Here is a 27,580-nt window from a genome sequence, read left to right as displayed (position 1 = left end):
TTATCAGTAGATACTCAAAATCAAATGACTATAGCATTTTTGTGCATTTATCACAATAATATATATCTCTTTTTAACATTTAAAAAGTGCTTTAATTTTTTTTGTACTTGTCTTTGGATGTGCAATGCATTTAAATGAGGCCTAAAGCATACAAGACTTTTCACATTTTCAGTTTAAAGTGTCATTTTAGGTCTATGTTTAAAAATACAGTACATCCGTAAAGTATCCGGAAAGCGCTTAACTTTTTCCACATTTTATGTTACAGCCTTTGTATTTTATGTTATTCCAAAATGGATTAAATGCATTTATTTCCTCAATTCTCCACACAATGCCCCATAATGACAATGTTAAAAACGATTTTTTGAAATTGTTGCAAATTTATTAAAAATAAAAAACCTGGAAAATCACATGTACATAAGTATTCACAGCCTTTCCGTGAAGCTCTAAATTTAGCTCAGGTACATTCTGTTTCCACAGATCATGTTTTAGCAGGTAAATTGGACTTCACCTGTGGTAAATTCAGTTGATTGGACATGATTTGAAAAACCATTGAAACATAGTGGTGGCAGCATCATGCTGTGGGGATGTTTTTCAGCAGCAGGAACTGAAAGATGAGTCAGGATAGAAGGAAAGATGAATGCAGCAATGTACAGAGACGTCCTGAATGAAAACCTGCTTCAGAGTGCTCTTGACCTCTGACTGGAGCGACAGTTCATCTTCCAGCAGGAAAATGACCCAAAACACACCACCAAAATATCAATGTAGTGGCTTCACAACAACTCAATAAATGTCTTTGAGTGGCCCAGCCAGAGCCCAGACCTTAATTCTATTGAACATCTCTTGAGAGATCTAAAAATGGCTGTACACCGTCGCTTCCCATCCAACCTAATAAGAGTTTGAAAGGTACTGCAAAGAGGAATAAACAAAATTCCCAAAGACAGGCGTGTCAAGCTTGTGACGTCATATCCAAAAAGACATGAGGCTGTAATTGCTGCCAAAGGTGCATCAACAAAATATTGAGCAAAGGCTGTGATTACTTATGTACATGTGATTTTTCAGCTTTTTTATTTTTTTTTTTATACATTTTCAACAATTTCAAAAAATCTTTTTTCACACTGTTATCATGGGGCATTGTGTGTAGAATTTTGAGGAAATAAATTAATTCAATCCATTCTGAAATAGGACTGTAACATAAAAAATGTGGAAAAAGTGAAGCGCTATAAATACTTTCCAGATGCACTGTAAATTCTAGCTGTTGCTTAAATATAATGAAGTACCAAACAGTCCCCTAAAACCTGGCATATAAAACATTACTGACCTTATTATAGTACAGTGTATTACAGTGTATTAAGTCTTTGTATTAAAATAATCATTCAACAGTAAAATATCATAAATATCAGTATTTTTCGAGAACATGGATGTGTTAACTGTAAATGAAAAGTTGCTGACAATGTGAGAACATCTTATTTAAAGCCAGCCAATAATATCTCTGATTCCTAACAACCGAAACCTCTCATTAGACAATATATGCATGGCTAAAAATGACCCCCGAGTTCACACCAGTTTGCACAGCATCTGCCTTGGCTGTGCATAGCTGATATTTAAGGTCACGTACAAGATTACAAAAATTAGACTAAAAGTCAAGACACAGCCTAGTAAACACTTAAACCAAAAGTTGAAGTTGTACAATTCAGCTTTTAATAGTGAAGCAAAGAATATGCTGCAAAATAAATTAGATATAAAACATGACAAGCACATATTTCGATTTTCTTTACAACATAGCAACACATAAATAAATCATATGTTGCATAACTCTACATAAAACAAAGTAAATTCCTTCAGCGTCTTGTACTTTTAACCCAACATTGCCAGGACATTGTTTCTATCTCTGAATATTTCTGTGGAGAACAGCGTCTGAAGGCTAGGTTTCAGTTCAGATACTAAGACCTTTGTTATACGTTGGCAGAGACAAACACTGTCGAAAAAACACAGAGAGCAAAAAGTATCTTAACATTGAGGCTGTTTCAGGAAAAGGACAAACAAACAACAAAACAAAAAAGTTATTTTATGTGCTATATTGAGTTAATGGTATTATGTTGGCCATACACAGTTGTTTCCTAATTTGATTAAATTCACCGAGCCGGGCGTTTTGGGGATTTGCTCTGTGAACAGGGTGTGTATGGTCTTTGGTTTTCTATGTGTAAGTTTAACCAAATGTTTATGGTTCTAGACTATGATATGGCAACTGGAATGCGGCCCGCAGTTCTCTGGGGCTCACATGGTACAAATGTTGGCTTAGTGCAAATTTATATTACTTTTCTTTAACATTCAGAATGTTTCGGAGAAAAATAATAATATTAATAGGTGATTATCAATAATAATAATATTATAAAAATAATAATAAAGTAGTTTGGCTCCAGCAGCTGGTCAAACTAAATTTGTTCAAGTATTTCTCAAAAGAAAAAACGAAATCAAAACAACTACTTCGTTTAAAGACGCACTAAACAAAATGACTTTTCGTGAGGAAAGGGACAACATTAAAAACAACATTAAACAAACGCTAAAAGACAAATAATAATAAAAAGAAGAACATCCAGTAATAATACTTGTCTTGCATAGAGTTGCATGATTTTTTCCCTCCTCATTCCTCTCAGAATATATAGTTCCACACTTCAAAATAAGTCTCTTTATTGCAGTGCAGAGAATCAGGGCTGAACGTTTGCCCCATGCACCCGTTCCCTCTCCCGTCTCCATTCCTTCATTAAAAAAAATATATTATGCTTTATTCTCCCTCCATCGTTTTTTTCTTTTAATATGAAAGTGCCACGAAGACCTCTCCAACAACCAGTCCTGTTGGAATGATCCAGAAACAAGACAGGTTGTGCGAGTTTGCAGTTCAAAAGTTTGTGGGTGAAACACAGACCGCCTCAATCCGCTGATATGTGCTTTGTACCAACAATAAACAGTTGGAGTTATGAGCAGCCGCACTCGTCCACTATCATGTTCTGGATGTCTTTCTTAATGATCTTCTGCTCCTCGTTGTAGTAGAGCATGGACATGGCCCGCAGGCGCGTGGGCACGCAGCACGACTTGATGTTGTTAAACGGACTGTACCCACGCATCCGATAGTGATTGATGACGGTGGAATGGAAGGAGAGCGCAGAGCCTGTGATGCTCGCCACATGACTGGGACAGTCGCCCTCGCAGTAGTTAGCGTGATAACCAGATGGAGCGATGATCCAGTCGCTCCACCCGATGTCCTTGAAGTTGACGTAGAACTGGCGCTTGCAGCAGACGCGGATTTTACCGTCACACTCCAGGCCTCGCTTGCTGCGCCGGTGCTGGTGCTCCTCAGCTGGTTTAAGTACCACCATGAGGAACGGCCGGTGAGATTGTTCTCTCTCCTTGACTTTGTTTCCTTCTGCCGGCACTAGGATGGGTACAGCGCCAGCTTCAGCACACATCGGACAGGAGACACGGAGACTGAGCAAGCTGCTGTCCCCGTCCAGCAGGGTCTGCACTGTGCGGGGTACCGGTAATGTGTGCCAGCCGCTACGCCGTGTATCTATGGTCTTCTCAGACACCACTTGGTCCTCTGGTCTATCGGTGGAGCCTGAATCAGCTTTGCCATTTTGAAGGAGCTGAACGGATACTTTTCCCTTCACTCGGCTGCCCTTGGCTACTTTGAGGAACAGCCAGACGTTGGCCTGCTCCACCACTGACAGTGTGCTGCCCTCCTTGGAAATGTCAAATTTCAGGACATCAGGGGCATCTCCTGTGGACAAAAGACAAGAGACAATTGATTACCTTTATGTTTGGCTGGAGATTTGCATTGTTGAATGTTCAGATTTTGCATTTAATCCCATTTTTGACATCATAACATTGAAAATCAAACAAAAAAGTGGTCCAAAATAAAGCAAAGGTTTAGAGCAGGGGTGCCCAAACTCGGTCCTGGAGGGCCGGTGTCCTGCAAAGTTTAGTTCAAACCCCAATTAGACACACCTAGACTAGCTAATCAAGCTTTCTAGAAACATCTGTGCAGTTTTAGTGAGGCAAGTTGGAGCTAAAATCTGTAAAACACTGTTTCGACATCCCTGGTTTAGAGAAACTCCACACAATTTTCCTGTTGTAAAAAATGGAGCTGAGAGTACTCCGCAAATGAAAACTACAAATAAAAATTGGTTGAAATAATATAAAAACATTTAAATCATGAAATTAAAGGGGGTCACAAACTGGATGTGCTGCCTGGCACCAAGCCGTGCACATGGCAGTTGTAAGTAACACACACCCGATGGCACTCTGTGGCATGGCAGAAGTATGAACAGTGTTCTGAGTTGTAGCTAGGTGCCACAGACAGCCACCGACTTGAGGCTCCCTTGTGCGTACGTTAATAGAAACCTATGTTTAGAATTTTAAAATGCAGGAGGATGTGTGGTGTGGCGCCAAGCGGAGCATAATGCATATTGATAAAGTTGCACCTCATTTACAATAGAGCACGCTGATTGGTTTGAACAAAGACTTTCTCATGAGTTAATGTTGTAAACTCTAAGACGTCACGTTGTACCGACCGGTACATACATCTTCCAGGACGGAAGAAATAATTTTCTCTAAATAATACAAAAACAACCAGTTTTCACTTTTTTTTGTAAAATTTATGTGTCCAACAAGTGTTTTTAGCAACATGGTACATATATATGAAAAATTAGTTTTGGTGTTTCGTGACCCTTTAAAGCTATGTCCACATGACAATGTTTGTGTTTTTTTTCTTTCAAAAAGTTTCTTGCAAATACATATATCATTTGTTTTAGGGCACCAACATCTCTTGGTGTCTTGTAGACAGAAGGCCAAAGCAATATTAGACTTTTGCGGATTGACCTAAATCTGTTGCCGTATGGACAGAGCCTAGATTCATAATTCTTAATTGTTGGAGGTTTCATTTGCAATATTCTGGTTTTCAAGGGAACACTTTACTTTACAAAAACAATTTCTTGTTGCACTCTGTAAGACACTACACTTAAAGTACTCAATCAAACAGAGATCTATGCACAACAACTGTAATATTTAGTAGTTTCAAAATAAAAAAACAAAGGTGCATCTCTGTATGTCGCAAAATAGTAAGTTAAGTTGAGAAATATAGCAAAAGAACATTGAGAGATTAATGAATGTAGCTTTCTGTATTTAGAAGCCAATAACTGATATATTGGTTGATAGATACAAATCTTTAATATGCTTTTTGGGGAATGTTTGCAAAAACAAAATGCAAACAGATATAGCGGACATGTTAAAACCTCAACTGCAGGAAATCGCAAGGACACTTCTTTCAAAAGCATTTATCAAGATTAGAAAAAAGTCCTTGTACTGTACACACACCTCCCGATATAGGCTCTTTTTAGGGAAAGGGGAAAAGGATCGAAAATTGTTGACAAATAAGACTAATTGATTAAAACAGGGGTTATTTCTGATATGTGAATATGGACGCCGACAAAGAAATGCGGATCCAAATGCAGGGTTTATTCAACATAGAATAGTCAGGCTAGCAATGGTCAGCACAGGGGCAAACAGATGTATACAGGCAAATGCAGAGTCATGGTCAATAAACAAGCAGATGTTCAAAAGGCAGGAAGTAGACAGGAATAAACAATAAAACAAAGCAAGGGTCTAGCAAGGCAAAGACAAGTGTCTGTTCTGCTTTTGAAGTACAAGTATAAGTTCATAACGAACCTCCGGCTGTGAATGTGTAATCAACAGAATGAGGAACCGGTGTGTGTAGTGCATGCTGGAAGTTCGTAGTTCGTATATGTGGCAGATTTGTAGTTCTCCAAATATCTGCAGTAGTTACATCGCTGGTGACTGTAACAACTTCTGATCCAATCAATCTTAATTCATCATAATATAAGGTGTAAATAGGTCTGTGCGTTCAGTTAAAACCAAAATAATAAAGCAAAAAAAAAAAAAAAAAAATGGAACTGCACACTTGTAAAATCAAATGAACCAAAACATTTAATAAACAAACTCTCAAATGGTGCCGATGTGTAGAGCAACTTTGTGAATGGCGTGAGTGGAAATCTGCCAGATTTTGCTGAGGAGTTCTGCTCTGTGTGGATCAGATTATTAATGACAAACACTCTGTACAAGCCATCAGATGAAAAACAGCTCGACAGAATCCAAGCACAAAACGCCTGTCATACTAAACTGCGAGAGAGAGAGAGAGAGGGGATATGTTCTTTTTTGCGGTCGATCTCCACCATCTGCAGTTCTTCGTCAACACCTAGCCTTAGTCCATAAAAACATTTCCTGCTCCTAAAATCCTGGCACTCCAGTTGTGTACATAAAGCATGTATGTTATGACAAGGGCCTTCCCTATAACTCGCACATGACTGTCTGCTATAAGCCAGCCCAGCATCAGTAACCACTGCCGATTGACTCTTTTAAACGACTCTCTGCCAACCCCGATTAATTCAACTGTTTAGTCAACATGCCCACATTAAATAAACCTTATGTTATCTGATATAAAGGATAGTTAGCGTGGATGTGAAAACCCCTTCTCCAGAAGTCAATCTTTTATGTTTGTCAGTGAAATCTATCTAGACAAATAGTTGCAGCTTTATCTCTTTACTCACTCATCTCATATAGCACTCGAATAATAGCCATCTAGGAAACTATAGAAGGGTCAATACACTCAAGAGTCTAGACTATTTTTGAATTGTTTCTCAATGTTTTTTTTTTCCATGTCTCGAACCTTAAACGTTTTAAAGACGCCATTTGAATGTTGCGTCTAGCTATTTTCATCACAAAAGCGCTCGCTTATTTCTTTGTGCCACGATTGTCATGCTATTATGAAAATCTGCCTGGATGAATTACTATTTTAAACCCATGAAAGCCTTTGAGATCTCTGAGTAACTTTCCTGGACGGTCTGTTCTCTTCATTGAATCTCACATTGTCAGAAAACTCCCACGAAACACTGAATGGACTTAACACATAACAGGAAGAGCTATTTTTAAAAGCTGAAGTGTGTAGTTTTGAATGTTAAAATAATCGTACTCTTCTATTTAATGAGCAGATACAACCATAACAGTTGAATCAGCCCCAAATCTGTAAACATTCAGGCTGTGTGGCGCTGTCCACGAGTTTGCGGGGACCAGTGGCAGTTTATTTGGAAACAGTCTTCATATTTGTTTGGTGATGATGGCGGTGCAAACTGAAACGAAAGCCAATATTCGCTTACTCAGTGGATTTAGTTGTCAAACAGATCTGTGAACAATGTAGTGCCACCATCCAAATGTGAATCTGTTTGAAGTTTCTGTTATGCTCCCATATACTCGGTTCATTTATCAGTTGCTACACTTTTTTTGTTTTGCTCAGCCAGTTGTTTATGGTAGACACTGGAATTTCTGGCAAGTAATGAGAAATATGGCTTAGGTTTATGAGGATCAGCAATGGTAAACATTGTAGAAATATAACGCAGCTATTGCTGTGTTGTTCATCTAATGTAAACACACCAATCCTATGAATAAAATAACTGAAAGGCTAATGGGTTTTCATTTGCATGTTGTTGTTTTTATGTAACTATTAACTACTATTTTTATCTTCTGTGGGTTTTGGATAAAATATAGTAATTCTAAGAGTTTAATAAAATTTATTTGACTTTTGGAAATCACCAAGCGACCCCTGTCATTGTCTCGCGACCCCCACTTTGGGAAGCACTGCTTAAAACAAATTTTTTTTTTTCTTGGTGTGAAGAATGTTTTAAAAATGTAACATTAAATAATTAAAAGTAATAATTAAATAATTAATATCTAAATAATTTAAAAGAATAGGCTGTTTTCTGTCCTATGTTGCCCCCATCATTGGATTAAAAGTTTACACGGACAACTGTGTGCCCCTTTGTTCAATACTTAAAAAATTGCATAAATATTCAGTACATATAATTCAATCATTCTTTCATTAATTCATTCACTCATTCATTTTCCTTCGGCTTTGTCCCTTCGTTCAACAAAGCCAATCTGCGCTGATTGATCGACTGCATTCAGCACAAGACAGAGAGAAATGCCCACCACGGCTGCACTATGAAGTAGCACAGAAAATGTGAGAGCCCAATGCAGGAATGCAATAAAGCAATGCAGTTAAACACCAGCATAATACTCTACTCTTAACCCTAACCCCAAGTAATTACGAAAGACATTCAGTATTAATCCACACAGTGGCAAAAGCTGAACTATTTTGAAAATTGACTGCGTGTGAGGAACAGCTGATGGTGGCCATAGCAAAGGCAAACAGCAGAGGATTGAGAGTTCAGAAATGCATTTAAATCGGTAAAGGAAGAAGCACGCGTCACATTTTCAACATGGTTTTGAACATGATATGTGATCAGCCCCATACAGATTTAACCAGAGCAATACAGTAAAAGCACTGATCTATAATCAAAACGTGATTACAAGCAGTGCAGGGTGATTACAACTCACAGCACACAATTAAACACATATTTTTGCAAACTACACAAAACGAGGCAACAATTTTAATAACACTTATATGTTATGATCCGGAGGAAAAAGAAACTGGTCTATTTGAAGTAAAAGTTACTGACAAAGTCCACCATTTTCTACTGCTCCTTTAATAGCAACGGCTGGCGAATCCCGCATTGCAGCGTAGGTTGTTGTATCAATCATCAGAAAAACAACAGGAACAAACACAGCGCTAGGTTGGCTATACTGTGGTGTTGTGAAAATGAACTTTAACCCCCTTTTTCCCCTCAGCTGAATCTACATCTGTAATTGATTGTCATCTTCATGATCAGTCCCGTGATCCCCCGCGCCTCCGCTTGTGTCTAAAGGGAAAGCGCGTTCACATATTACCGGAACTGGAACTACATATTTGGTCATGTACCATGTCAACATCGATGCGATTAAACAAAAAGATCCGAACAAAAGATCCGAACCGAATTCGATTCGTTTATTAGACTCTGAGTCAACTATTGAGTCGCTAAAGAATCAATAGTTTTAAACACAGTGCACTTTCAGATTTAATCCTCAGCTGGATTTTTTTTTTCACTTAGTGTTGTGTAACACACTGCATAGAAGCTCATTTTCAAAAACCCCTAATAGGGGCTCTTTAATACAGCTCAAATCAAGGGGCGGAGCAGTGATGTGAAAGCAGGAGGCGGGGTTTACCCAATCTATGATGTAATAAAGTGGCACATTCCACAACTTGTAATTTTGGCTTCAACATAAGCCATTTTTTGACTAATGATGAAACTTTTGTTTTATAGTATAATGATCATTTATAGTTTGCTTTCTCTGCTTGTGATCGCTTTTATAGAATTAAAACGTTTGATGGACATAAAAAATTCTTCATGGAATCGTCAGTCTCGACAAGGAACCTTTATTTTTCTGAAAAAGAAACAGCAAAGCACTGGTTTCTAATTGCAAATGAAAGCACCTCTCTCTCATTCTGAGTGTGTGTGTGTGTCACTATCCTGCTTGATCTCTTATCTGAACACCTCTTAACTCGAACAAGAGTTGCAGTGTGTGACCAAGCATAAAGACTTGCCCTTTCTGTCCATATTAAATGGCAACATGCTCTTTTGCCACTATCACTGGGTTCTTCATTCAGTCTTTCTGAACTCACTGTAGTTTTATTGTCTTTCTTGTAGGTTGAAACACACGGCACGCGTCTCCGAGGTGAAGGCCTGGGTGAAGTGGACACTTCAAGGAGCTTATCCTGTAAGTAACACTGCAATTTCAGAGCGAAGTTCAAATGTGCTTGATGTCACGTAACTCACACTCAATTATTATTATTCATTTTCGGACAATCTTATCATATTGTCACTATTTATCTCTTTTAGATGTTCAGTGTTTGCTATAGTTGTGTCTGTGCACTGTAATATCAAGGGTAAGCCTGTTTTGACAATTGGAAAGCTGCATTGGTATCACTTGCTTGCATTCTGTTTTTTGCACAAAGAGCATTTCTAGTTGAGCACGTAGAGGATCAAAGAAGATCAAAGGATTGTTTACTTTGTGTTACAGTCGTGCCGTGGGTAAACACATTCTGATGATATCTGGAATTTATAAAATGGCTTTTGGTCAAGGATCTGGTTTTATCAACAGAAGACCTATAGATACATACTAAATAATTGACTGATCTTTTTAAAACTAAAAGCAACGACTGTTTGTCTAACTTGTTGTATAAAACTGTTGTGTAACAGTTTTGTCGACAGATAAAACAGTTGACAATCAAGGCTGAATATAATCCCGTAAATCAAAAGAGACCAGGAATATGCATTAAATCTGTGTGAATATACAGAAAATGTATTTTGTTTGGAATTAATTTGAACTGAGTGACTCATGTACAAGTAGAAACAAGTAAAAGACTGCAGTTTAAGCTCTAGACTGCTAATGTAAAAACTTTTGATGCAGAGATGCTTGTTTATGGGCATTTTATAATTCTTTTGTCAGTGTTAATGATTTTAGTTGCTATTCACAACTTCTTTTAAAATTGTGTACTTATTTGAATAGAAGGCTTAAAAGACATAATTAGTATAAGCGGCTATCACTGAATAATCAGCTACTGCTATTGGCTGAGTTTGTATTAGTGAGTTAGTATACAGTAGTGTGAAATAACAAATTACAAATACTCAAATGACTGTAATTGAATAGTTTTTCTCATGAATTGTACTTTACAAAGTAGTTTTAAAAATGTTTACTTTTACTTTCCCTTGAGAACATTTTTAGTGCTGTTTCGGTACTTTACCTCCACTACTTTCCTTCTACTTGCAGTCACTATTTTTTCCTTGTCTAAAGGAATGGCTGAAGTAGAACGTCCTGTGATTCCTGTCCAATCAAATCGCACATAGAAACTAAATCGCATCATACTGAACTTTCTTAAAGCATGGCCGTTATATAAATGCAGCAAATCATTTGGATGCTTAAAAAGTGTCCAAGAAGACGACCAAAATCATAACACGCATTAACCCAGAGAATGTTTAAACTGGATGACGGATGTATGATGTATACATACATAATAATAAATACAGTATACAATAATAAATACATTATAATAATATTAATATATAATATAATACAAAAAAATCTATCATATCTTGTATTATTGAAATATAATATTATATAAAAAATCTATAATGTCATATAATAAAACAGTGTAATAATATAATATTTAATATATTTAATTAATATATAATATAATATAATGTAAAATAATATAATATAATATAATATATTATAATATAAGTACAACATAATAATACAGTGTAATAATTGATAATTTAATACAAAAATCAATATAATATAAACAGTATAATAATATAATATATAATATATTGAATTAATATAATATAATTTAATATTATATGTTATAAACAGTATAAAATATAATATTTAATATACTTAATTAGTTTATTCATTTATTAATATTATTTATTAAATATTTAATTAATAACATTTTTCTTGAATATGCATTTCAAAATCTTTGCAGAATAGCACCATACTTTTTTATTTTCATTTTTAAATTCCATTTGTATACACCAGGATAGGAATCACCTAACTAAAGGCATTCGCAATGGATGTTGGCCCACTGAAACACTTTGAGAAAACCATTTTCTTTTGTGTTAAATAAAAACCGCATCCACCCAAAGCTTGTGTTAAGAAGACGCCTCACTGTAGTCGCATGCATTGTTGTACCAGGATGTAAAAGTGATATCGCAGTCTCTGATCACTACAACAATCACCTGATGACTGCAACACAAAACATATTCTTCACATAAGCAAGTGTAATCTTGCGTCTACACAATACAGGATTGCACATCTTATTGTCTTGTACAATACACAAACCTATCACCTATCTGTATGCTAATAATGAATCGTCAGAAGACAGGGGTGGCAAAAGGGTCAGGACGGCAAATAAGTAGTTAATAACATCCCTCACAGTTCAGACGTAAAGAATTTTAAGGCCTGCTGTAATGCGTCTGTCAACTTCTGAGCCGTTTTAGAAAGAAGTAAGATGAGGCAACAAGTCTAAACAGCAAAACAGGGTGAGATCCAGATTATACGTCTACACCAGGGATCACCAAACTTGTTCCTGGAGGTCCCTTGTCCGGCAGATTTTAGCTCCAACCCTCCAACCCCACTTGAACAAGCTAATCAAGGTCTTAGGTATACTTGAAAGACCTAGGCAGGTGTGTTGAGGCAAGTTGGAGCTAAACCCTGCAGGGCACCGGACCTCCAGGAACGAGATTGATGACCCCTGGTCTACACCATAGGTCTCAAACTCAATACCTGCAGGGCCACTGCTCTGCACAGTTATGTTCCAGCCCTAATCGGACATATCTGATCCACCTAATCAAGATGTTCAAGACTGATTGGAGCAAAACTGTGCAGAGCTGCGGCCCTCCAGGAATTGAGTTTGAGATCCATGGACATCACTGAAAAAAAAAACTGGGTTCCATGCGATTTGCGTTGGAACAACATGAAGGAATTAGGTTAACTTATTCGTTTTTACAAATTTAAGTGAATTTACATAAAAAAATTGACTTTTTCCAAAAAAAGTGTCATGAATTGTGTTGTTTCAACTAATTTTAAATAAGTAGTATGAACACCAAACGTCATTTTTTGAGTGCACACTGTAAAGAATGCAGGGTTCCACACAATTCCTTCATGTTGTCCCAACACAAATTGTTTAAGTTACATTATTCGTTTTTACAAAATTAAGTAGTTTAAACATGAAACAATTAGTTATTCCCAAAAAACTCAAGAATTGTGTTAATTTAGCTCATAAAAATTGATTTGAACAAGTAGCAAAAATATTTGGAGTGTTTTTGAGTGAAGCTAAAATTAGTCTAAATTCAACCGGTTTGTCAGTCTCACTCAAGTTTCCAACTCTGAGACAGTTTAGAGCAGATTACAACAGCTATAACTGTAGCACTAGCATCGAGTTATTCAGTTCAGTACAAAGTCAGTGTTTTAACCACTGCATGCACTGAAAAAAAAAGGATTCAATAGATTTACTACATTTTCTTATGGTAAGTTGTTGCAAACAATTTATATGGGCTGAATTAAAAAAAAAACAAATTAGGTTAAATATTACTAAATTGAATATGTTTGTTAAATTCAGCCCACATAAATTGTTTGCAACCACTTACCTTAAAAAAAATAGTGGTCCCACTTTATATTAAGTGGCCTTAACTAATATGTACTTACACAGGAATTAATAGTTTGTTACAATGTACTTATTGTGTAAATACATGTATTTATTGTGTACTTATGCTTGAATAAATACCTGTATGTAATTCCATCTGTAATTAACTTCTGTAATTACATTTGCAAATATACTGTTGACCATCCCTTACACCTTAACCCACCCTTAAACCTACCCATACCACCAAATTGTGAGTGATTACACTTACAATTGGAACATATTTAATAATCTGATTAAGATGCACAATTAAACTGATTTCAGATTGAACATCAATTGTTTAATCTGTGTTGTTACACTCTCAAAACTGCTGTGTTGTTGTAGCCTAACATTGGGTAAAATATTGACAACACCCAAACATTGGGTTCATTTATATTCCAATAGTTGGGTTAGTCCAATTTGAGTTGGGCTAGTCCAAATTGAACAACATTGGGTAGATTGAACATTAATTGTTTAATCTGTGTTGTTACACTTTAAAAAATACTGTTGTTGTAACCTAACATTGGATAAATTAACACCCAACACTAGGTTCATTTTAATTGGCTAAATTTAACTGACACTTTAAATCCCAATGGCTGGGTTAGTCCATTTTTGACACATCGTTGGGTCAAATTGAACAAGATTGAGTAGATTGAATATGAATTGTTTAATCTGTGTTGTCACACTCTCAAAAAATACTGTTGTTGTTGTAACCTAACATTGAACAAAATATTGACAACACCCAACATGGAGTTCATTTTAATTGGGTAAATTGATTGTCACTTTATATCCCAATAGTTGGGTTAGCCCATTTTAACTCATCATTGGGTCAAATAAAAAAATGTAACCTAACATTGGGGAAAATATTGACAACATCCAACATTGGGTTCATTTTAATTGTGTAAATTTGACACTTTATATCCCAATAGTTGTGTTGGAAAATTTTGACCCAAAGTTGGGTTACACCAACTTTTTTTTAGTGTGTAAATAGAATTAAAATGCATTATGGCTCCTGGTATAATTTAAAGCATTAGCTGAGATACGTTTTTATAGTTTTAATAAAATTGTATTGACTGCATTTACAAACAGAGCTGTAATTTGTTATTAAGATATATGAAAAAGGGGTAAAGCTATTTTATTTGCAGAAAACCATTATTTTTGTAAACAATTACACCCCAAATAACCATATATCTACCATATGATCAACTGTTTGACTTTCCTACTCTTAAGAAACCATATAGAAAAATACTGTACATGCAAGTCAATGGCGTCCAGTGTTGTTTCACAACCATATGTCCTGGGAGGCATCTTATTCCAAGTTTCAAAAGAGAAAGATTAGACAAACAGCACTGAAACAACATGAGAGTGAGTGACTGACCGAATTGTACGTTTTGGGCAAACTAAATGATGATTTATTTATTTTTTATGCATTTTAAACTTCTGATGGGCCTTTCTTCCGCCGACTCATCCCGTCGCACTTTCAAAGAAACCCCGACCATTCCACACACCAACAGAAGAGCAGCCCAGAGTAATTACTGGGCCCCATATTTTGATGAATGGAGCAATTATGGCCAGCTAACAGCCCTGTGGGTTTTGTATGGGATCGAAGCACCCCACCCCTCTGCCCAGCTTCCCCGGAGCATCATTAACACCCCTAAACGTCCTATAAAGGCTCCGAGGGGCCTTTTTTTAATCTTAGGTTCATTCAAAAGGTCTATTTATAGCATCAAGGCATTATGCACATTTATGTAAGCAAACAAGCACAAACGACAGTGCCGCCAAACGTTTGCTGGCACCTTCGTGCACTCAATGATGATAGCTGCAATTAACGAGCTTCCATTAAGCCTGTGTGGGACTGTTGGTGGTCAGTCTGTGTATAAGAATCAGACATGACTGCCAATCCACATCATGGCCAGTGCTGGTCTAAACATAGGTCAGCCTTGTTATCTTTAGAAACACTGCTATATTGTTTTTGTGGGGGGGGGGGGACTGCCCTCATGCCATGAGATTGGGCCGCTTCAACCATCCGCTTCCGCACCCCATTCAGACAAAATGTTTTTTTCCTCTCTTTTTTTACAGCAGTGTCATGCTGATTTGTGGATCAGTGACATTGTTATAAATAAGTCATGAGGAACCAATTAAAAATGGAATGCACTTGTGGATCTTCCCATCCCAGACTTGAACCGACTGGGATGTAGAGTTTGTTAGGGGTGGCTCCAAAAGTGTATTCAATAAAAAAAAGACCATTGTTTGGGCCATTTTTGTTTTTTAATCGTAAAAAAAGCTGATCATTAGACTGATGGCACCATGCTAAATGCATATCATCCGGTCAGCAGATGCATATTTTTAGAGTCAGAGAGCTCAGCATTAGCGTTAATATGACCTGTATGACATTTCGAATGAATGATACTTAATGGAAAAAAAACATCACGTGAATGTTAACGCTACAGTTCACCCAAATCTAAAACTCTGTTCTCGTGTAGCTCCAAATCTGAAACACAAAGGGAGCTGTGGATCGCATTTCAGGTCCAAACAAAATCAAAACCAGTTGATTTTATTCATATTATCTTCTCATTCATCTTGAGAGTGAGAAAATAAGGTAAACCATTTCTTTAAATGGATCATTTACCCCCCAACAATCGAATTCACAGACAATTTACTAGTCAAAGTGGTTGTAAATGATTCTTTTTTTTTTTACTGCTGAACAAAAACTAAGATCATTTGAACAATGTTGGAAACTATCTTTTATAGCAGTTTTAAAAAATGGCAGTTAATGGCTTTATGATTCCAACATTCTTCAGGATAACTTCTTTTGTGTTTAACAGACAAAAATCGCTGAGTAAATGATGACAGGTTTTACATTACTGGATAAACCTTTTCTTTAAGAAGATTTTTAAGTGAATATTTAATGTATGTCGGATGCTTATCGTGATAAAGTGTCTGTATTGATACTGAATCGCTGTCTCTACAGTTTCCCGTAGCTTGCCAGGATTAAAGATGTTTGAGTGGCTGTATTCAATAGCTGTTAATAGGGGCATCATTTCCTCATTTCATATCAGTAGCGCGGCGCCGAGAGCCTCCTGCTGCAGCGCGCAGTCAGAGTGTTAATACTCCACAGCTGCAGCGCATGTGTTCCCCTTAAGATGACTCTCCCTCCCTCCCTCAGACCTCCGCTAACACCTACCTGAGTGCTTTTTAAAAGCACTCCTTCCAAACAGTAGTCTGAGTGGAGCCATCTGAGGTGACATCCACTGTACATCATATACTGTATACTGTTGCGGTACGCAGCTTTAAAATGCAAACCCACAAATATCAAGCCTATAGGGCTAATTTTATTACTATTCGATCTAATAATAACTAGAAAAAGGTATCGTTCACACACAAAATAAATTGCAATTCTGTCATCATTTACTCATCATCCGTTTCTTACAAACCTGTTTGAGTTTTTTCTATTAAACACAAAAAGAGATATTTTGAAGAATGTTGGAACCCTGCAGACATTGACTTCCATTGTTTGCTCCCCCCTACTTATTCTTCAGAATATTTTTTTTTTATTCAACAGATTAAAGAAACTGGAGATTTTAAAAAGATTAAAAAAAATTGATGCTGAGTTAATGGTGAGTAAATGTTAATTTTTAAATTAAAACTACTTGCTTATCCTCCATCCAATGGATTGTAACTGTATAATTACATTAAATAATAATTAAATAACTTTTCATTGTTTGTCTGTTTGCTCATAGTACATTTTTTATTTTGATCTAGATAATCTAAAACATTTAGGTATGTATGTGACTGTGACGAAATTATCATTAACCAAGATCATTGTTGGTTCATTATGAGACTGAAGCGATGTTCACAGTTTGTTACTAATAAATTTATGAAAAAATTATGATTATATACCTTTTAGTAATTCTATACATTCTACTTGTAACAAATGTATAAATACACTCTCTAATAGTGCATCCAAGCTTTAAAAGCAGTGCTTCATCAGCACACTTCAGCATTACTCCAGCGTCTCGCTCAACAGGTGAGCGTTCGTCACTTGGCACCACAAACAGCCTATTAATGTCAACACATTTCCTCATAAAAGTGCCACTAAAGATTGCCTCACCTGGCTCCGCGAAGGTGATGATCTCGAAGGGCTGCTCTTCAGGCTGCTCTCTGTGCTCCCCTAGCCCCCCTCCGTCTTCCTCCATCTCCACTGTGCCGTCCTCGCCCACCCGTCCCACGTGCAGCTTGCGGATGGCGTTGAGCAGGGCGGCGCGGGGCACCGGGTGCGTGACGTTGGGCCGGGTGTTCAGATGCAGCATGTTGAGGATGTGCTGCTTGACCGCCTCCACCATGTCACTCTGCTCCTCAGAGTCCTTGGGCCTCTGGGCAAGAGCGCAGGACGGGCAGGGGGTCACGGGATCATCGGGCCGTCCCGCACCTGGAGAGCCACTATCAGATGGAGTAGGCGAGCAGCCCCCTGACAAACAGCCGGAGAGCAGCAGCAGCACCCCTGTCACGAGCGTGAGCGAGGACATCCTGAGTGACGGCAGACTCACACCTCAGTCCTGTTCTGCTCCTCTGCCAAGATCACAGTCGGCGCACTGGCTTGTTTGTCAGATCGATACGGAAAAAGCGGGAGCCAGTCCAAAATAATCCTTATCTGAACGGAGCGTTCATGGTGCTAAAAGTTGAAGGAAGCGCAGCTGGTCCTCTCTCTCCTCCTGCAGGTCGATGAGCTCCGGGTCGCGTCCGTGCAGCAGAGCTGTGGAGAAACCTGACGGTGCACGGCTGCCCGTGCCGGAGTTGAATGGTTGAGTGTAAAGTGGGCAGGGTTAGACAGTTCTCTGACTCTTTCTTTAGCACTCTCTCCCTCTCTGGCTTCTCACTGTTTGTCCCCTCTCTCTTTCTCTCTCTGTAATTATACCTTCCTCCTCTTCATCCCTCCCTCTCACTTTATTACAATCTTTCTCACTACTGACTCACTGACTTTTTCATCTCTCCCTCCCTCCCTCTCGCTCGCTCTCTCTTCAGTGACTCCTCCAGTAACGTGTACCATTTTTTTTTCCTCCGGAGAATCTAAGTTGCTCTTACGCACCCTCTCTCTCTCTCTCTCTCCTTTTTTTCCACTGATCATTCATCTCTCCAGCCATCAATCCTTCGGCACCTGTTGTGCAGGCTGGAGAACCGTGTGGTGGAATAATCTCCTGGGGAGGAAAAAGTCGAGGGGTCAACGTGATTATCATGGCTATCTGTGTGCATAACACACATGTAAACACACTCATTCATGCTCGGTTAGGCGTGCACACAGCAGACGGATGCACTTTTATAAAGGAGAAGGAGAAGAGAGTGAAGTGAGGGGCTTCTTCCAGTTTAAATGAGCATTAAAAAGCATCAACTGCTATATTTCATAATCAATCATTCATTCATTCAGGACAGGCATTTCTAAGAGAGATTCGTCGATTTAAAATACACATTTTTAAAAACAGTATATTATTTATGCTGAAATAAAAGCTATATCTAGCTTTTCACATCATAGTGATGCATGGCAGTGACTTCACTTGACTCCCTCTTGTGGTTATAATGCACACATTCCCCAACATTTCCAATGAGTTCAGAACGATTATCTCACAAGTTTAAAATCTGGACAGAACACTTCAAGAAAATAAAAGCCCCGTAGGTGATGCAGCTAAACACAGGAATGTTCCCGAGTGCAGAACAGACATACCTCAGCGCTCCTCCAGATGTTTGTGCAGATCAGACCATGCACCTCCAGAGACCAACGTGGGCTGATATTCGGCCACGACGCGTGTATGTCAGACAGATGCATGCTGGTCCATACATGCTGGAGCGCATCTCACCTTTCATTCCTTGGCTCCTGTGAACATGGAATACTCACAGAGTCACTCTAGCCTTCCTGAACTCTGTCCTTCCTGAACTCCAGCTTTAGAATCTTTCATCATGCCTGTACGTAACAATTTAAGAATTTAAGGCTATAATGGTTATATATAAATGCTTTTTAAATACATACATTTTAAATATGCAAAAGTGTGAGGTCTGTAAAAGTTCTATACTGTTTTAAAAAAGCCAAACCTGCATTTATTTGATCAAAACGCATACAAACTGTAAAGTTGTGTAATATAACAATTGAAAACAAACTGTTTTAAATTATGATTTATTCCCCTGATGGGAAATCTTAATATTAAGCAGGTATTTCTTCAATCTTCAGTGTCATATGATCCTTCAGAAATCATTCTAACCTTTTAATTTCCACTCTAAGAAAAACACATTTTTGACTCATTTCTTTGTTTGAAAGAGCAAAGAACATCACTTTTAACCTATTATGAACAAATGGTCAACCAATGTGGTTTCAATGCTAGGTAAAGAGCTAGTATGCAGATTTGGAGCTCAAGAAATACTCCAATGATATTTAGCTGCACCATGTTGGTGTTTCGTAATATAATTTTTTTATTAGGTGGGTCGTTAACCCAATGCTCAACCCCCAGCAGAGGACCAGGACATAAATAAATACACTACGGGCAATTTAGCTTACCCAATTCACCTATAGCGCATGTCTTCAGACTTGTGGGGAAAACCGGAGCACCCGGAGGAAACCCACGCCAACACGGGGAGAACATTTAAACTTTACACAGAATGCGAGGTCCAGCCAGGGATTAAACCAGCGACGTTCTTGCTGTGAGGAGACAGCGCTATTTTTATGGGATCATGATACTTTTTTCTGAATTCTATGGATGAACAGAATATGTTTAATGAATACTTACTACTTTAAATAGTAATTATTATGAATTTCCTTACTGTCACATTTGGTCAAAAAAGTTTTGATGTTCAAAATAAGATATACATGTCATGACTAATCCTCTCAAGATGTTGTCTTATTTTTAAAAGGATATTGTGGACAAATATTTATTTTTGAATTCATCATAAAATGACTCAATCAAATGGTGATTAACAGCTTAAAGTGACAGTTCTCCCAAAAATAAAATAAATATAAATATAAAAGTCATCATTGACTCACCTTCATGTAGTTCCTGCATGACTGAATGTCATTTTGTTTCCTGTGGAACATAAAAAAAGACATTTTGACTTTTCTTTTAATACAATTATAATGTAATAGTTCATCCAAAACTGAAAAAAACTGCAGTTTTTTTTTTACTTACCTTTTAGGATGCAGTTGAACAGTGCTTCTCAATCATGTTCCTGGAGGACCACCAACACTACATGCTTTGGATGCCTTCTTTGACTGTCACACTTATGACAGGTCTTTCAGTCGGTGCTAATGAGCTGATTATCTGAATCAGGAGTGTTTGAATAAAGAGACAGTAGATGCGTCCCAAATTGCATACTTATGTACTATTCTACACCATTTTATAGTATAAATAGTGTAAGTAGTGGGTTCTTAAAGTGCACTTTAAATACTGGGATGATGCACTTATTCAGCCGTTAAAAATAAAAGTGAAATGTTGGACACTTCACACACTACGGCCACTGCTTTGCTCAAGTAGTGGAAGGGGCGGAGCTATTGGGCGCACATGTTAGATAACTATATTTATTTTGCATTGTGAAATCAAAACTCTCGATGGTGAATGCGGTTATACTCTTGGCAGGTACGATTAGGTAGTTTGGTCATTTATTTCATTAATATGGCAACCATCAAACGTCATCTGGGAAATGGTTTGAATGTTCCAAAAAAACATTAGTGTTCCATTTGGGGCTACAATACATACATATACAATGCTGTTAAGTGTGTAAGTGCATAGAGTATAGTGTGCCATTTGGGACGCAGATATGGAAAATGTGCAGAGCTGGTTGTCCTCCAGGAACGTGGTTGAGAAACACTGCAGCAGAACCTGAACAAATACTATTGAAACCATAGTGATTCATATAATATATGCCAGCCGGTGTTTGGAAAGAAAAAATAATAATAAATATGCCTGTGACATTTTAACAATACTTTCTTCTGAAACCACATGATTAGGCTAGAAACCAAACATTATTTAATAGTGAAGTCAGTAAATATTATGGCAAATATGGAAGTCATTTTTTAAAGTTCATTCTGCTTTAAATAACTGAATCATGTGCATGTTTTTTACACCATATAACTATATTATGTTATTAAAGCACATACTCATAAAAAAGTCTGAAAGACTGTTATAAAGTCAATAAACTACAAGCATGGTTTATACTGAGTCCTTTAATCTCTGTTGGATTAACTGTAGCGATGATCGAGGCAAAAATAGGAATCATAGAATAACATATGCCAGTGTATTGGTTCATTTAGAACAGTGTTTCTCAACCACGTTCCTGAAGGACCACCAGCTCTGCACACTTTCCACGTCTTCTTAACCAAACACACCTGATTCAGATCATCCGCTTATTAGCAGAGAGCGAAAGACCTGTACTGAGTATGACAGCCAAAGGAGAAATCCAAAACATGCAGTGTTGGTGGTCCTCCAGGAACGTGGTTGAGAAGCACTGCTTTAGAGTCTAGTCATTGTAAGTTGAAGATCTGTGTTGGTTCGTCGGTTCATCCTAATATGTGAACTTGTTCATCCAAAATGAAAAGGCTTAAAATCTTGATTAGTCTTGATTAGTAACTCCTAATTATTGAAGTTATGGATTAGAGCTAATGATATTGTTCATAAGGTTCAGTTTCTTGCAAAAACCTTCATTCCCCTTCATAAGACCTAAATGTATCATATAGAGCCAAGGTAAACAGTTTGGTTTGGCTTGCATGTATAATATTTTGACCAACTCTCTCTCAAAGTGGCAGTAGCCATTGACTTGCATTTCATTAATTACCAAGTACCATGTTTTTTTTTTTTTTTTTGAGAGAGAGAGAGGCACACAATTGTGAGACCAATCCCTTTGGCTGAGTTCTTTGTATTTACTGGTGACAATATCTTTATAATTAAACAGATTTGCTTCTAGAATCAAATGTTAAAGCATAAAAAACTCACAAAGTTTCTTGCTGATGTGCTCGTGGGCTCACTATACGGGCAATCCTGCATCCTCCCACTGGCATCGCTGCATTTATTCCTGGACTTGTTATCACTTAGAAAAGAACACAACACTCCAGTAGATGATTCTCAACTCTTAAAAATGCGTATTCTTAGCATTGCCACATGTTCGCCTGGGCAGCATGTGTAAGCCTGTGTGGTGAGTTTGCTATTTCTGAAAGGTGCCCATAAGGTGGTGTCATCACACATCCTACTGCCTGCCTCTCTCTATAGATGACACACAGAGGGACTCTGGGAATGAGTAAGACAGGCTTCATCATCTGCGCATTCTCACGTGTTTTCAATTCCTGACGAAGAGAAAACCTATTTTACAAATGCACATCTCATTTTTTCAATAACTTTAAACAGAGTAAGTGTTGTGGTTAGTGCATTACAGGTAGCTTAAGTTACATACTCGGATTACTTTATTCAAGTAACTAAGAAAAGTAATGAATTGCTTTTTCATTTCTAAGACCATTTCTCAGTTCCTTTGTTTTGCCATTTATTGACTGTTAGATATACTGACAGTCAAAATTGATATTGAAATCTCTATTGAAATAGAACGTTCAGATGTGTTATGCATGTTGTGTAAATGCAATACCTACTGTAGAGTTCTAGCTTAAAAGGTCACAAAACATCAAAACTCATTTTTTGAGCTATTGACATTCATATCTGTGTTCCACACTGCTATAAACACTATTAGGACACATATATTTCACAAAAAAAGTGAAAATTGGTTGTTTTTGCGTCATTTCCAGCAAATTCGTTCTTCCGGTTTGAAACTAATTTTTAAAGCTGCGTCAAATTAAATCCCTGCGTGTATTCCAGTGTGGAGAGTGGCTTTCTGTACCGATGAGTACATTGTGACGTCTCTTAGTGTACTGCATTAATTCATGAGAAAGACTTTGTTCAAACTAATCAGCGCGCTCTATTGTGAATTACACGCAACTTCATTATTGTGCATGATAGCTTCGAAGACTGTTTTAACCTGTTTGACTGTTGTTCAGACGGCAGAGAGATGCCACGTTGTGTTGCCAAAAGAAGTGGAAGAACAAATATTGTTTGGAGACATGGGTCGTCAGTGTTGCTTTTATAAATGTGCTGCAACGAAGGTTTTGTTTTCCTTTCTCCGCTATGAGAGCGCAGCAGGACTCACATGTGGATTACAGTGCATGCGACAGAAATACGTTCGTAAGGAACATTTTTACTTGAGGGATTTTCGCATCTGGAAATGGTGAAATTCCGATTTGCTGCTCGTCTCCTTTTAAAAAAGACACAGCTCCAGTTGGTGTTGATTGTCCTGTCTCTACAGATTTGGTAAGCTATCAGTGGTCTTTGTTTGTTTATTCAGTGGCAAAGTTAGTTTGTATCATCAGCAGTACTCTTTCAGCGCTTAAAGACATACCTTAGTCAAAACTATTTTGTTACTAAAACTTAAGTTTCCAGTACGTTAATATTATTACAATATTATGGACTGAAAAATGCACTGTAAATGCAGCTCTCTGAGTGTAAACCTGTAAACACCGCAATCAAACTATTACCATCATGCAGGATTTTCGCCGCATTTTGTGACAGGATAGTCTATACACGCACGGCTTTCCGACGCTACCTACCGAGTGCATCTAAGTTACAGAGAAATGCGAAGGTTTTTTTTCCCCCATTCGCCATGCAGTATCAAACATTCCAAAAAAACTACACTCTTCCAGCAGTTGCTCGAATACAATATCTCGTTTGTCACGGGGGGCTTGCATGAAACGTTTCTGAATGAAAGTGCCAAACAGTTAAAGTCCACAAATTAATAATTTGGCAAATAATTTGATTACTGATGTCCATGTAAATGCAGTCACTGTCTTTCTCCCCTGCGTCTGCGTTTGTTTTGACTCAGCGCGTGCCCAAACGGAAACTCCCAATTTTTGATGCAAAACCTTCCCCCTTTCCCTCCTCTTACACTCCCACCTAAACAGAGCTGGACACGCCCACTTTCCTGACTTTTTCCAAACTAGAGGTGTGAAAATACCCTGCTGAAACAAGGGGGTTTCGTAGCCCTTTAAATGTGAAGATTACTTAACTAACTTGCATAAAAACAGGTTTTCAGCCCCACACAAGAATCGTTTTTACATCCTGAAGCAGGTTGTTTAAATAGCAAATGCATTTGAGGCTATTTGTGGCAAACGGGCATGCTGGTTTAAAAAGGAGGTATACTATTTTACGGTCACTGAAAAAGGGTGCGAAATTGGCCAGGTTTAACTTGGTCAATGGCGCAGTCTATTTCAGTATATTTCAGCAATGTGTACAGATATATTCTGGTTATTTGAAGGTCCAATAAAATTAAAATAAAGTTTTTTAGGTGTAACAGTATTATTTGTTTTTAAGATATCAATAAGCTAGTGTGCCCCCAAATAGTGACAAAGTTTGACTGATATATAAACATGTAAAGCTTGTAGTTTGTCACTTCCACCTAAATGGACCAATGGTTTTACTCACGTCACCTCATAGTAGTTTCTCATCACATCATAACCAATTAAGTGCTCTCTAGTACTGGACATGCCCCGCCCCCTTAAAGACACTTCTTATTTGCTTTTCACTTGATGCACTTAAGCTCAACCTCTATCACTGGTAAAGCTATGATAAAACAAAACACTACTGGCTGTTTTTTTTTTTTTAAAGGGGATGAGCTATTCAATTTCCCACCCTCTTAACGTCTTTTGAGATTGCATCAAGCATCAACAAAAAAAATATGCATATTTTAAAGCACTTCACGGGACCTTCGAAGAGTGCATTAGTGATCCAAAACCTGTGAACACATTGTTTTACACACACAGGGATGCACAGCAACATGCAGATTCAAACTGAAAAGGTTATTATTGTCTATATAAATATAAAAACTGCTACCTCCTCCAATGCCCTCTTCACCTTAGGAGGCTTTGGAGGAATTAGTCTTTTTCTGAAGATCTCTAGAAGTCTGCTCTCATGCTGTAACTTCACACACAATCAGATGATTTATCCTGCTAGTAAAGAATAAAATTTTCCAACTTACATAGTATGCAATGTAAATAACAAATTTGCCATGCCGCAACCACAACTTGCTCTTAAAGGGAATGGGAGATGAGAGTGGTTGGTTTAATGCATGGTATGCCCTAAACACATTAAAATAATAAGAATCACTATTTTAGACCATGCACTGGGTTCGCTGATCATTTACCTCATCCTTAAAATAGCTAAAGTGGATTCAAACACACCTGAAGTGCATCTGTGCCATGCAGACCATCACACCATGTGCTCAGATCTTTAAAATATAGCCAAGAATTTTCATTACAGAAAACAATCTTTCCACGCATCATATTTTTCATCTAATGCAGACAGGCAGGTTTGTTTGAGCTGCACCTCAACTGTACAGACAGAACATTACATTTTTTTCTCATCCTGAGGTTTATTCACTTAACTTGTTGCTTTTGTTGTGAAAAGGCTTTTCATTTGATCAAAATATACTGTATACACTCACCGGCCACTTTATTTGGTACACCTGTCCAACTGCCTGTTAACGCAAATTTCTAATCAGCCAATCACATGGCAGCAACTGAATGCATTTAGGCATGTAAATATGGTCAAGACAAACTGCTGCAGTTCAAACCGAGCATCAGAATCGGGAAAAGGGGTGATTTAAGTGACTTTGAATGTGGCATGGTTGTTGGTGCCAGACAGGCTGGTCTGAGTATTTCAGAAACTGCTGATCTACTGGGATTTTCACACACAGCCATCTCTAGGGTTTACAGGCAATGGTCTGAAAAAGAGAAAATATCCAGTGAGCGGCAGTTCTGTGGGTGCAAATGCCTTGTTGATGCCAGAGGTCCATTCATTACAACCAAAGTATGCAGAGGAGCAACTCTGAGTGCACAACACATCCAACCATGAGGCAGATGGACTACAGCAGCAGAAGACCACACTGGATGCCACTCCTGACAGCTAAGAACAGGAAACTGAGGCTATAATTTGCACAGGCTCACCAAAATTGGACAATAGAAGATTAAAAAAACGTTGCCTGGTCTGATGAGTCTCGATTTCTGCCATGACATTCGGATGGTAGGGTCAGAATTTGGCATCAACAAAATGAAAGCATGGATCCTTCCTGCTTTGTATGAATGGTTCAGGCTGGTAGTGGTGGTGTAATGGTGTGGGGGATATTTTCTTGGCACACTTTGGGTCCAATAGTACCAATTGATGGCAATCATGTCAATGCCACAGCCTACCTGAGTGTTGTTGCTGAACATGTCCATCCTTTTATGGCCACAGTGTACCAATCTTCTGATGGCTACTTTTAGCAGGATAATGCACCATGTAATAAAGTATGAATCATCTCAGACTGGTTTCTTGAACATGACAATGAGTTCACTGTACTCAAATGACCTCCGCAGTCATCATATCTCAATCCAATAGAGCACCTTTGTGATGTAGTGGAACGGGCGATTGACATCATGGATTGTGCAGCCATCAAATCTGCAGCAACTGCTTCATGCTATCATGTAAATATGGACCAAAATCACTGAAAAATATTTCCAGTACCTTGTTGAATCTATGCCATAAAGGAATTAAAGCAGTTCTGACAGCAAAGGGGGGTCCAACCCGGGACTAGTAAGGTGTACCTAATAAAGTGGCCGGTGAGTGTATATTATATATATTTTTTTTGTAAACATACAATCACATCCCAGATGAAAATTAATCCAAAAGAAATGTAATTTACTTAAAAAGATAAGTTACTTAAGTTAGTTACTTTAAGTCATTCATTACTTTTAAAAGTAACGTTCTTAAAAGTAACTGCCGTTTTCCTTCTCAGCAGTAAAGAAAAACAAATCTGTGGTGAAGAACAAAAATCTCAAAAGTTGATTTAAAAAGCCTCGCTCCTGTAGTATTTAGTGCTGGTGTTGTCTATGGTGTCATAACTGCGAGTCTGATGATGCAAGAGGCTGTAAGGAGTTGGTGCGTGCATGCGTGTGAGAGAGTGAGTTTTGGCAGGAGAGTCCTCACTCTACTACGCTTGTGTGTATGAGTCAGGCAGGCCGCAGTGAGTGACGCTGTACTCCTGATGGTAGGCGGGATCCCTTGCTCTTTCTCCAAATTGCTCTACCTGCTCCACCAGACACTGATCATCGCCAGTGAATCACCTGAAGTTATGCTTGCTGCTCTCATAGCCAACTGCCTCTGCAGCTCCTCGAGCATCACGTTTTGTCATGATATTCTCTGTCAAAATGAGTAACAGTTAGTTTCCTTCAAACTTTGGAAGTGCTTGTAAACCTATGATTTTCACACCTTTAGCTCTTCTATAAATGATACCAGGTTGTTGCATCTACATAACAAATGTTCATGTAAAGATTTTTAATTTAGTGAGGATGCATCA

General features: G+C 37.9%; 1 protein-coding gene and 1 long non-coding RNA gene across 2 annotated transcripts; both read right to left on the bottom strand.

The window, feature by feature from the left end:
- Positions 1-1,675: 1,675 nt before the first annotated feature.
- Positions 1,676-18,077, bottom strand: inhbab (inhibin subunit beta Ab). The gene is given in 2 exon segments (NM_001018156.1): positions 1,676-3,775; positions 17,295-18,077. Coding segments are annotated over 2 exon segments (1,218 nt in total). The 5' UTR covers positions 17,710-18,077; the 3' UTR covers positions 1,676-2,972.
- Positions 18,078-18,239: 162 nt separating this feature from the next.
- Positions 18,240-25,731, bottom strand: LOC141378049 (uncharacterized). Its single transcript, XR_015478456.1, has 4 exons — positions 22,150-25,731; positions 20,208-20,247; positions 18,900-19,049; positions 18,240-18,378 (listed from the first exon to the last, which is right to left on the bottom strand). It is a non-coding gene; the product is annotated as an uncharacterized LOC141378049 (long non-coding RNA).
- Positions 25,732-27,580: the final 1,849 nt, after the last annotated feature.

This window comes from Danio rerio, chromosome 2 (genome assembly GCF_052040795.2).
Source record: "Danio rerio strain M-AB ecotype USA chromosome 2, GRCz13ab, whole genome shotgun sequence".
NCBI classification, from domain to species: Eukaryota; Metazoa; Chordata; class Actinopteri; order Cypriniformes; family Danionidae; genus Danio; species Danio rerio.
The sequence above is the reverse complement of the archived record's forward strand: the minus strand, read 5'-3'. Positions and strand labels throughout refer to the sequence as shown.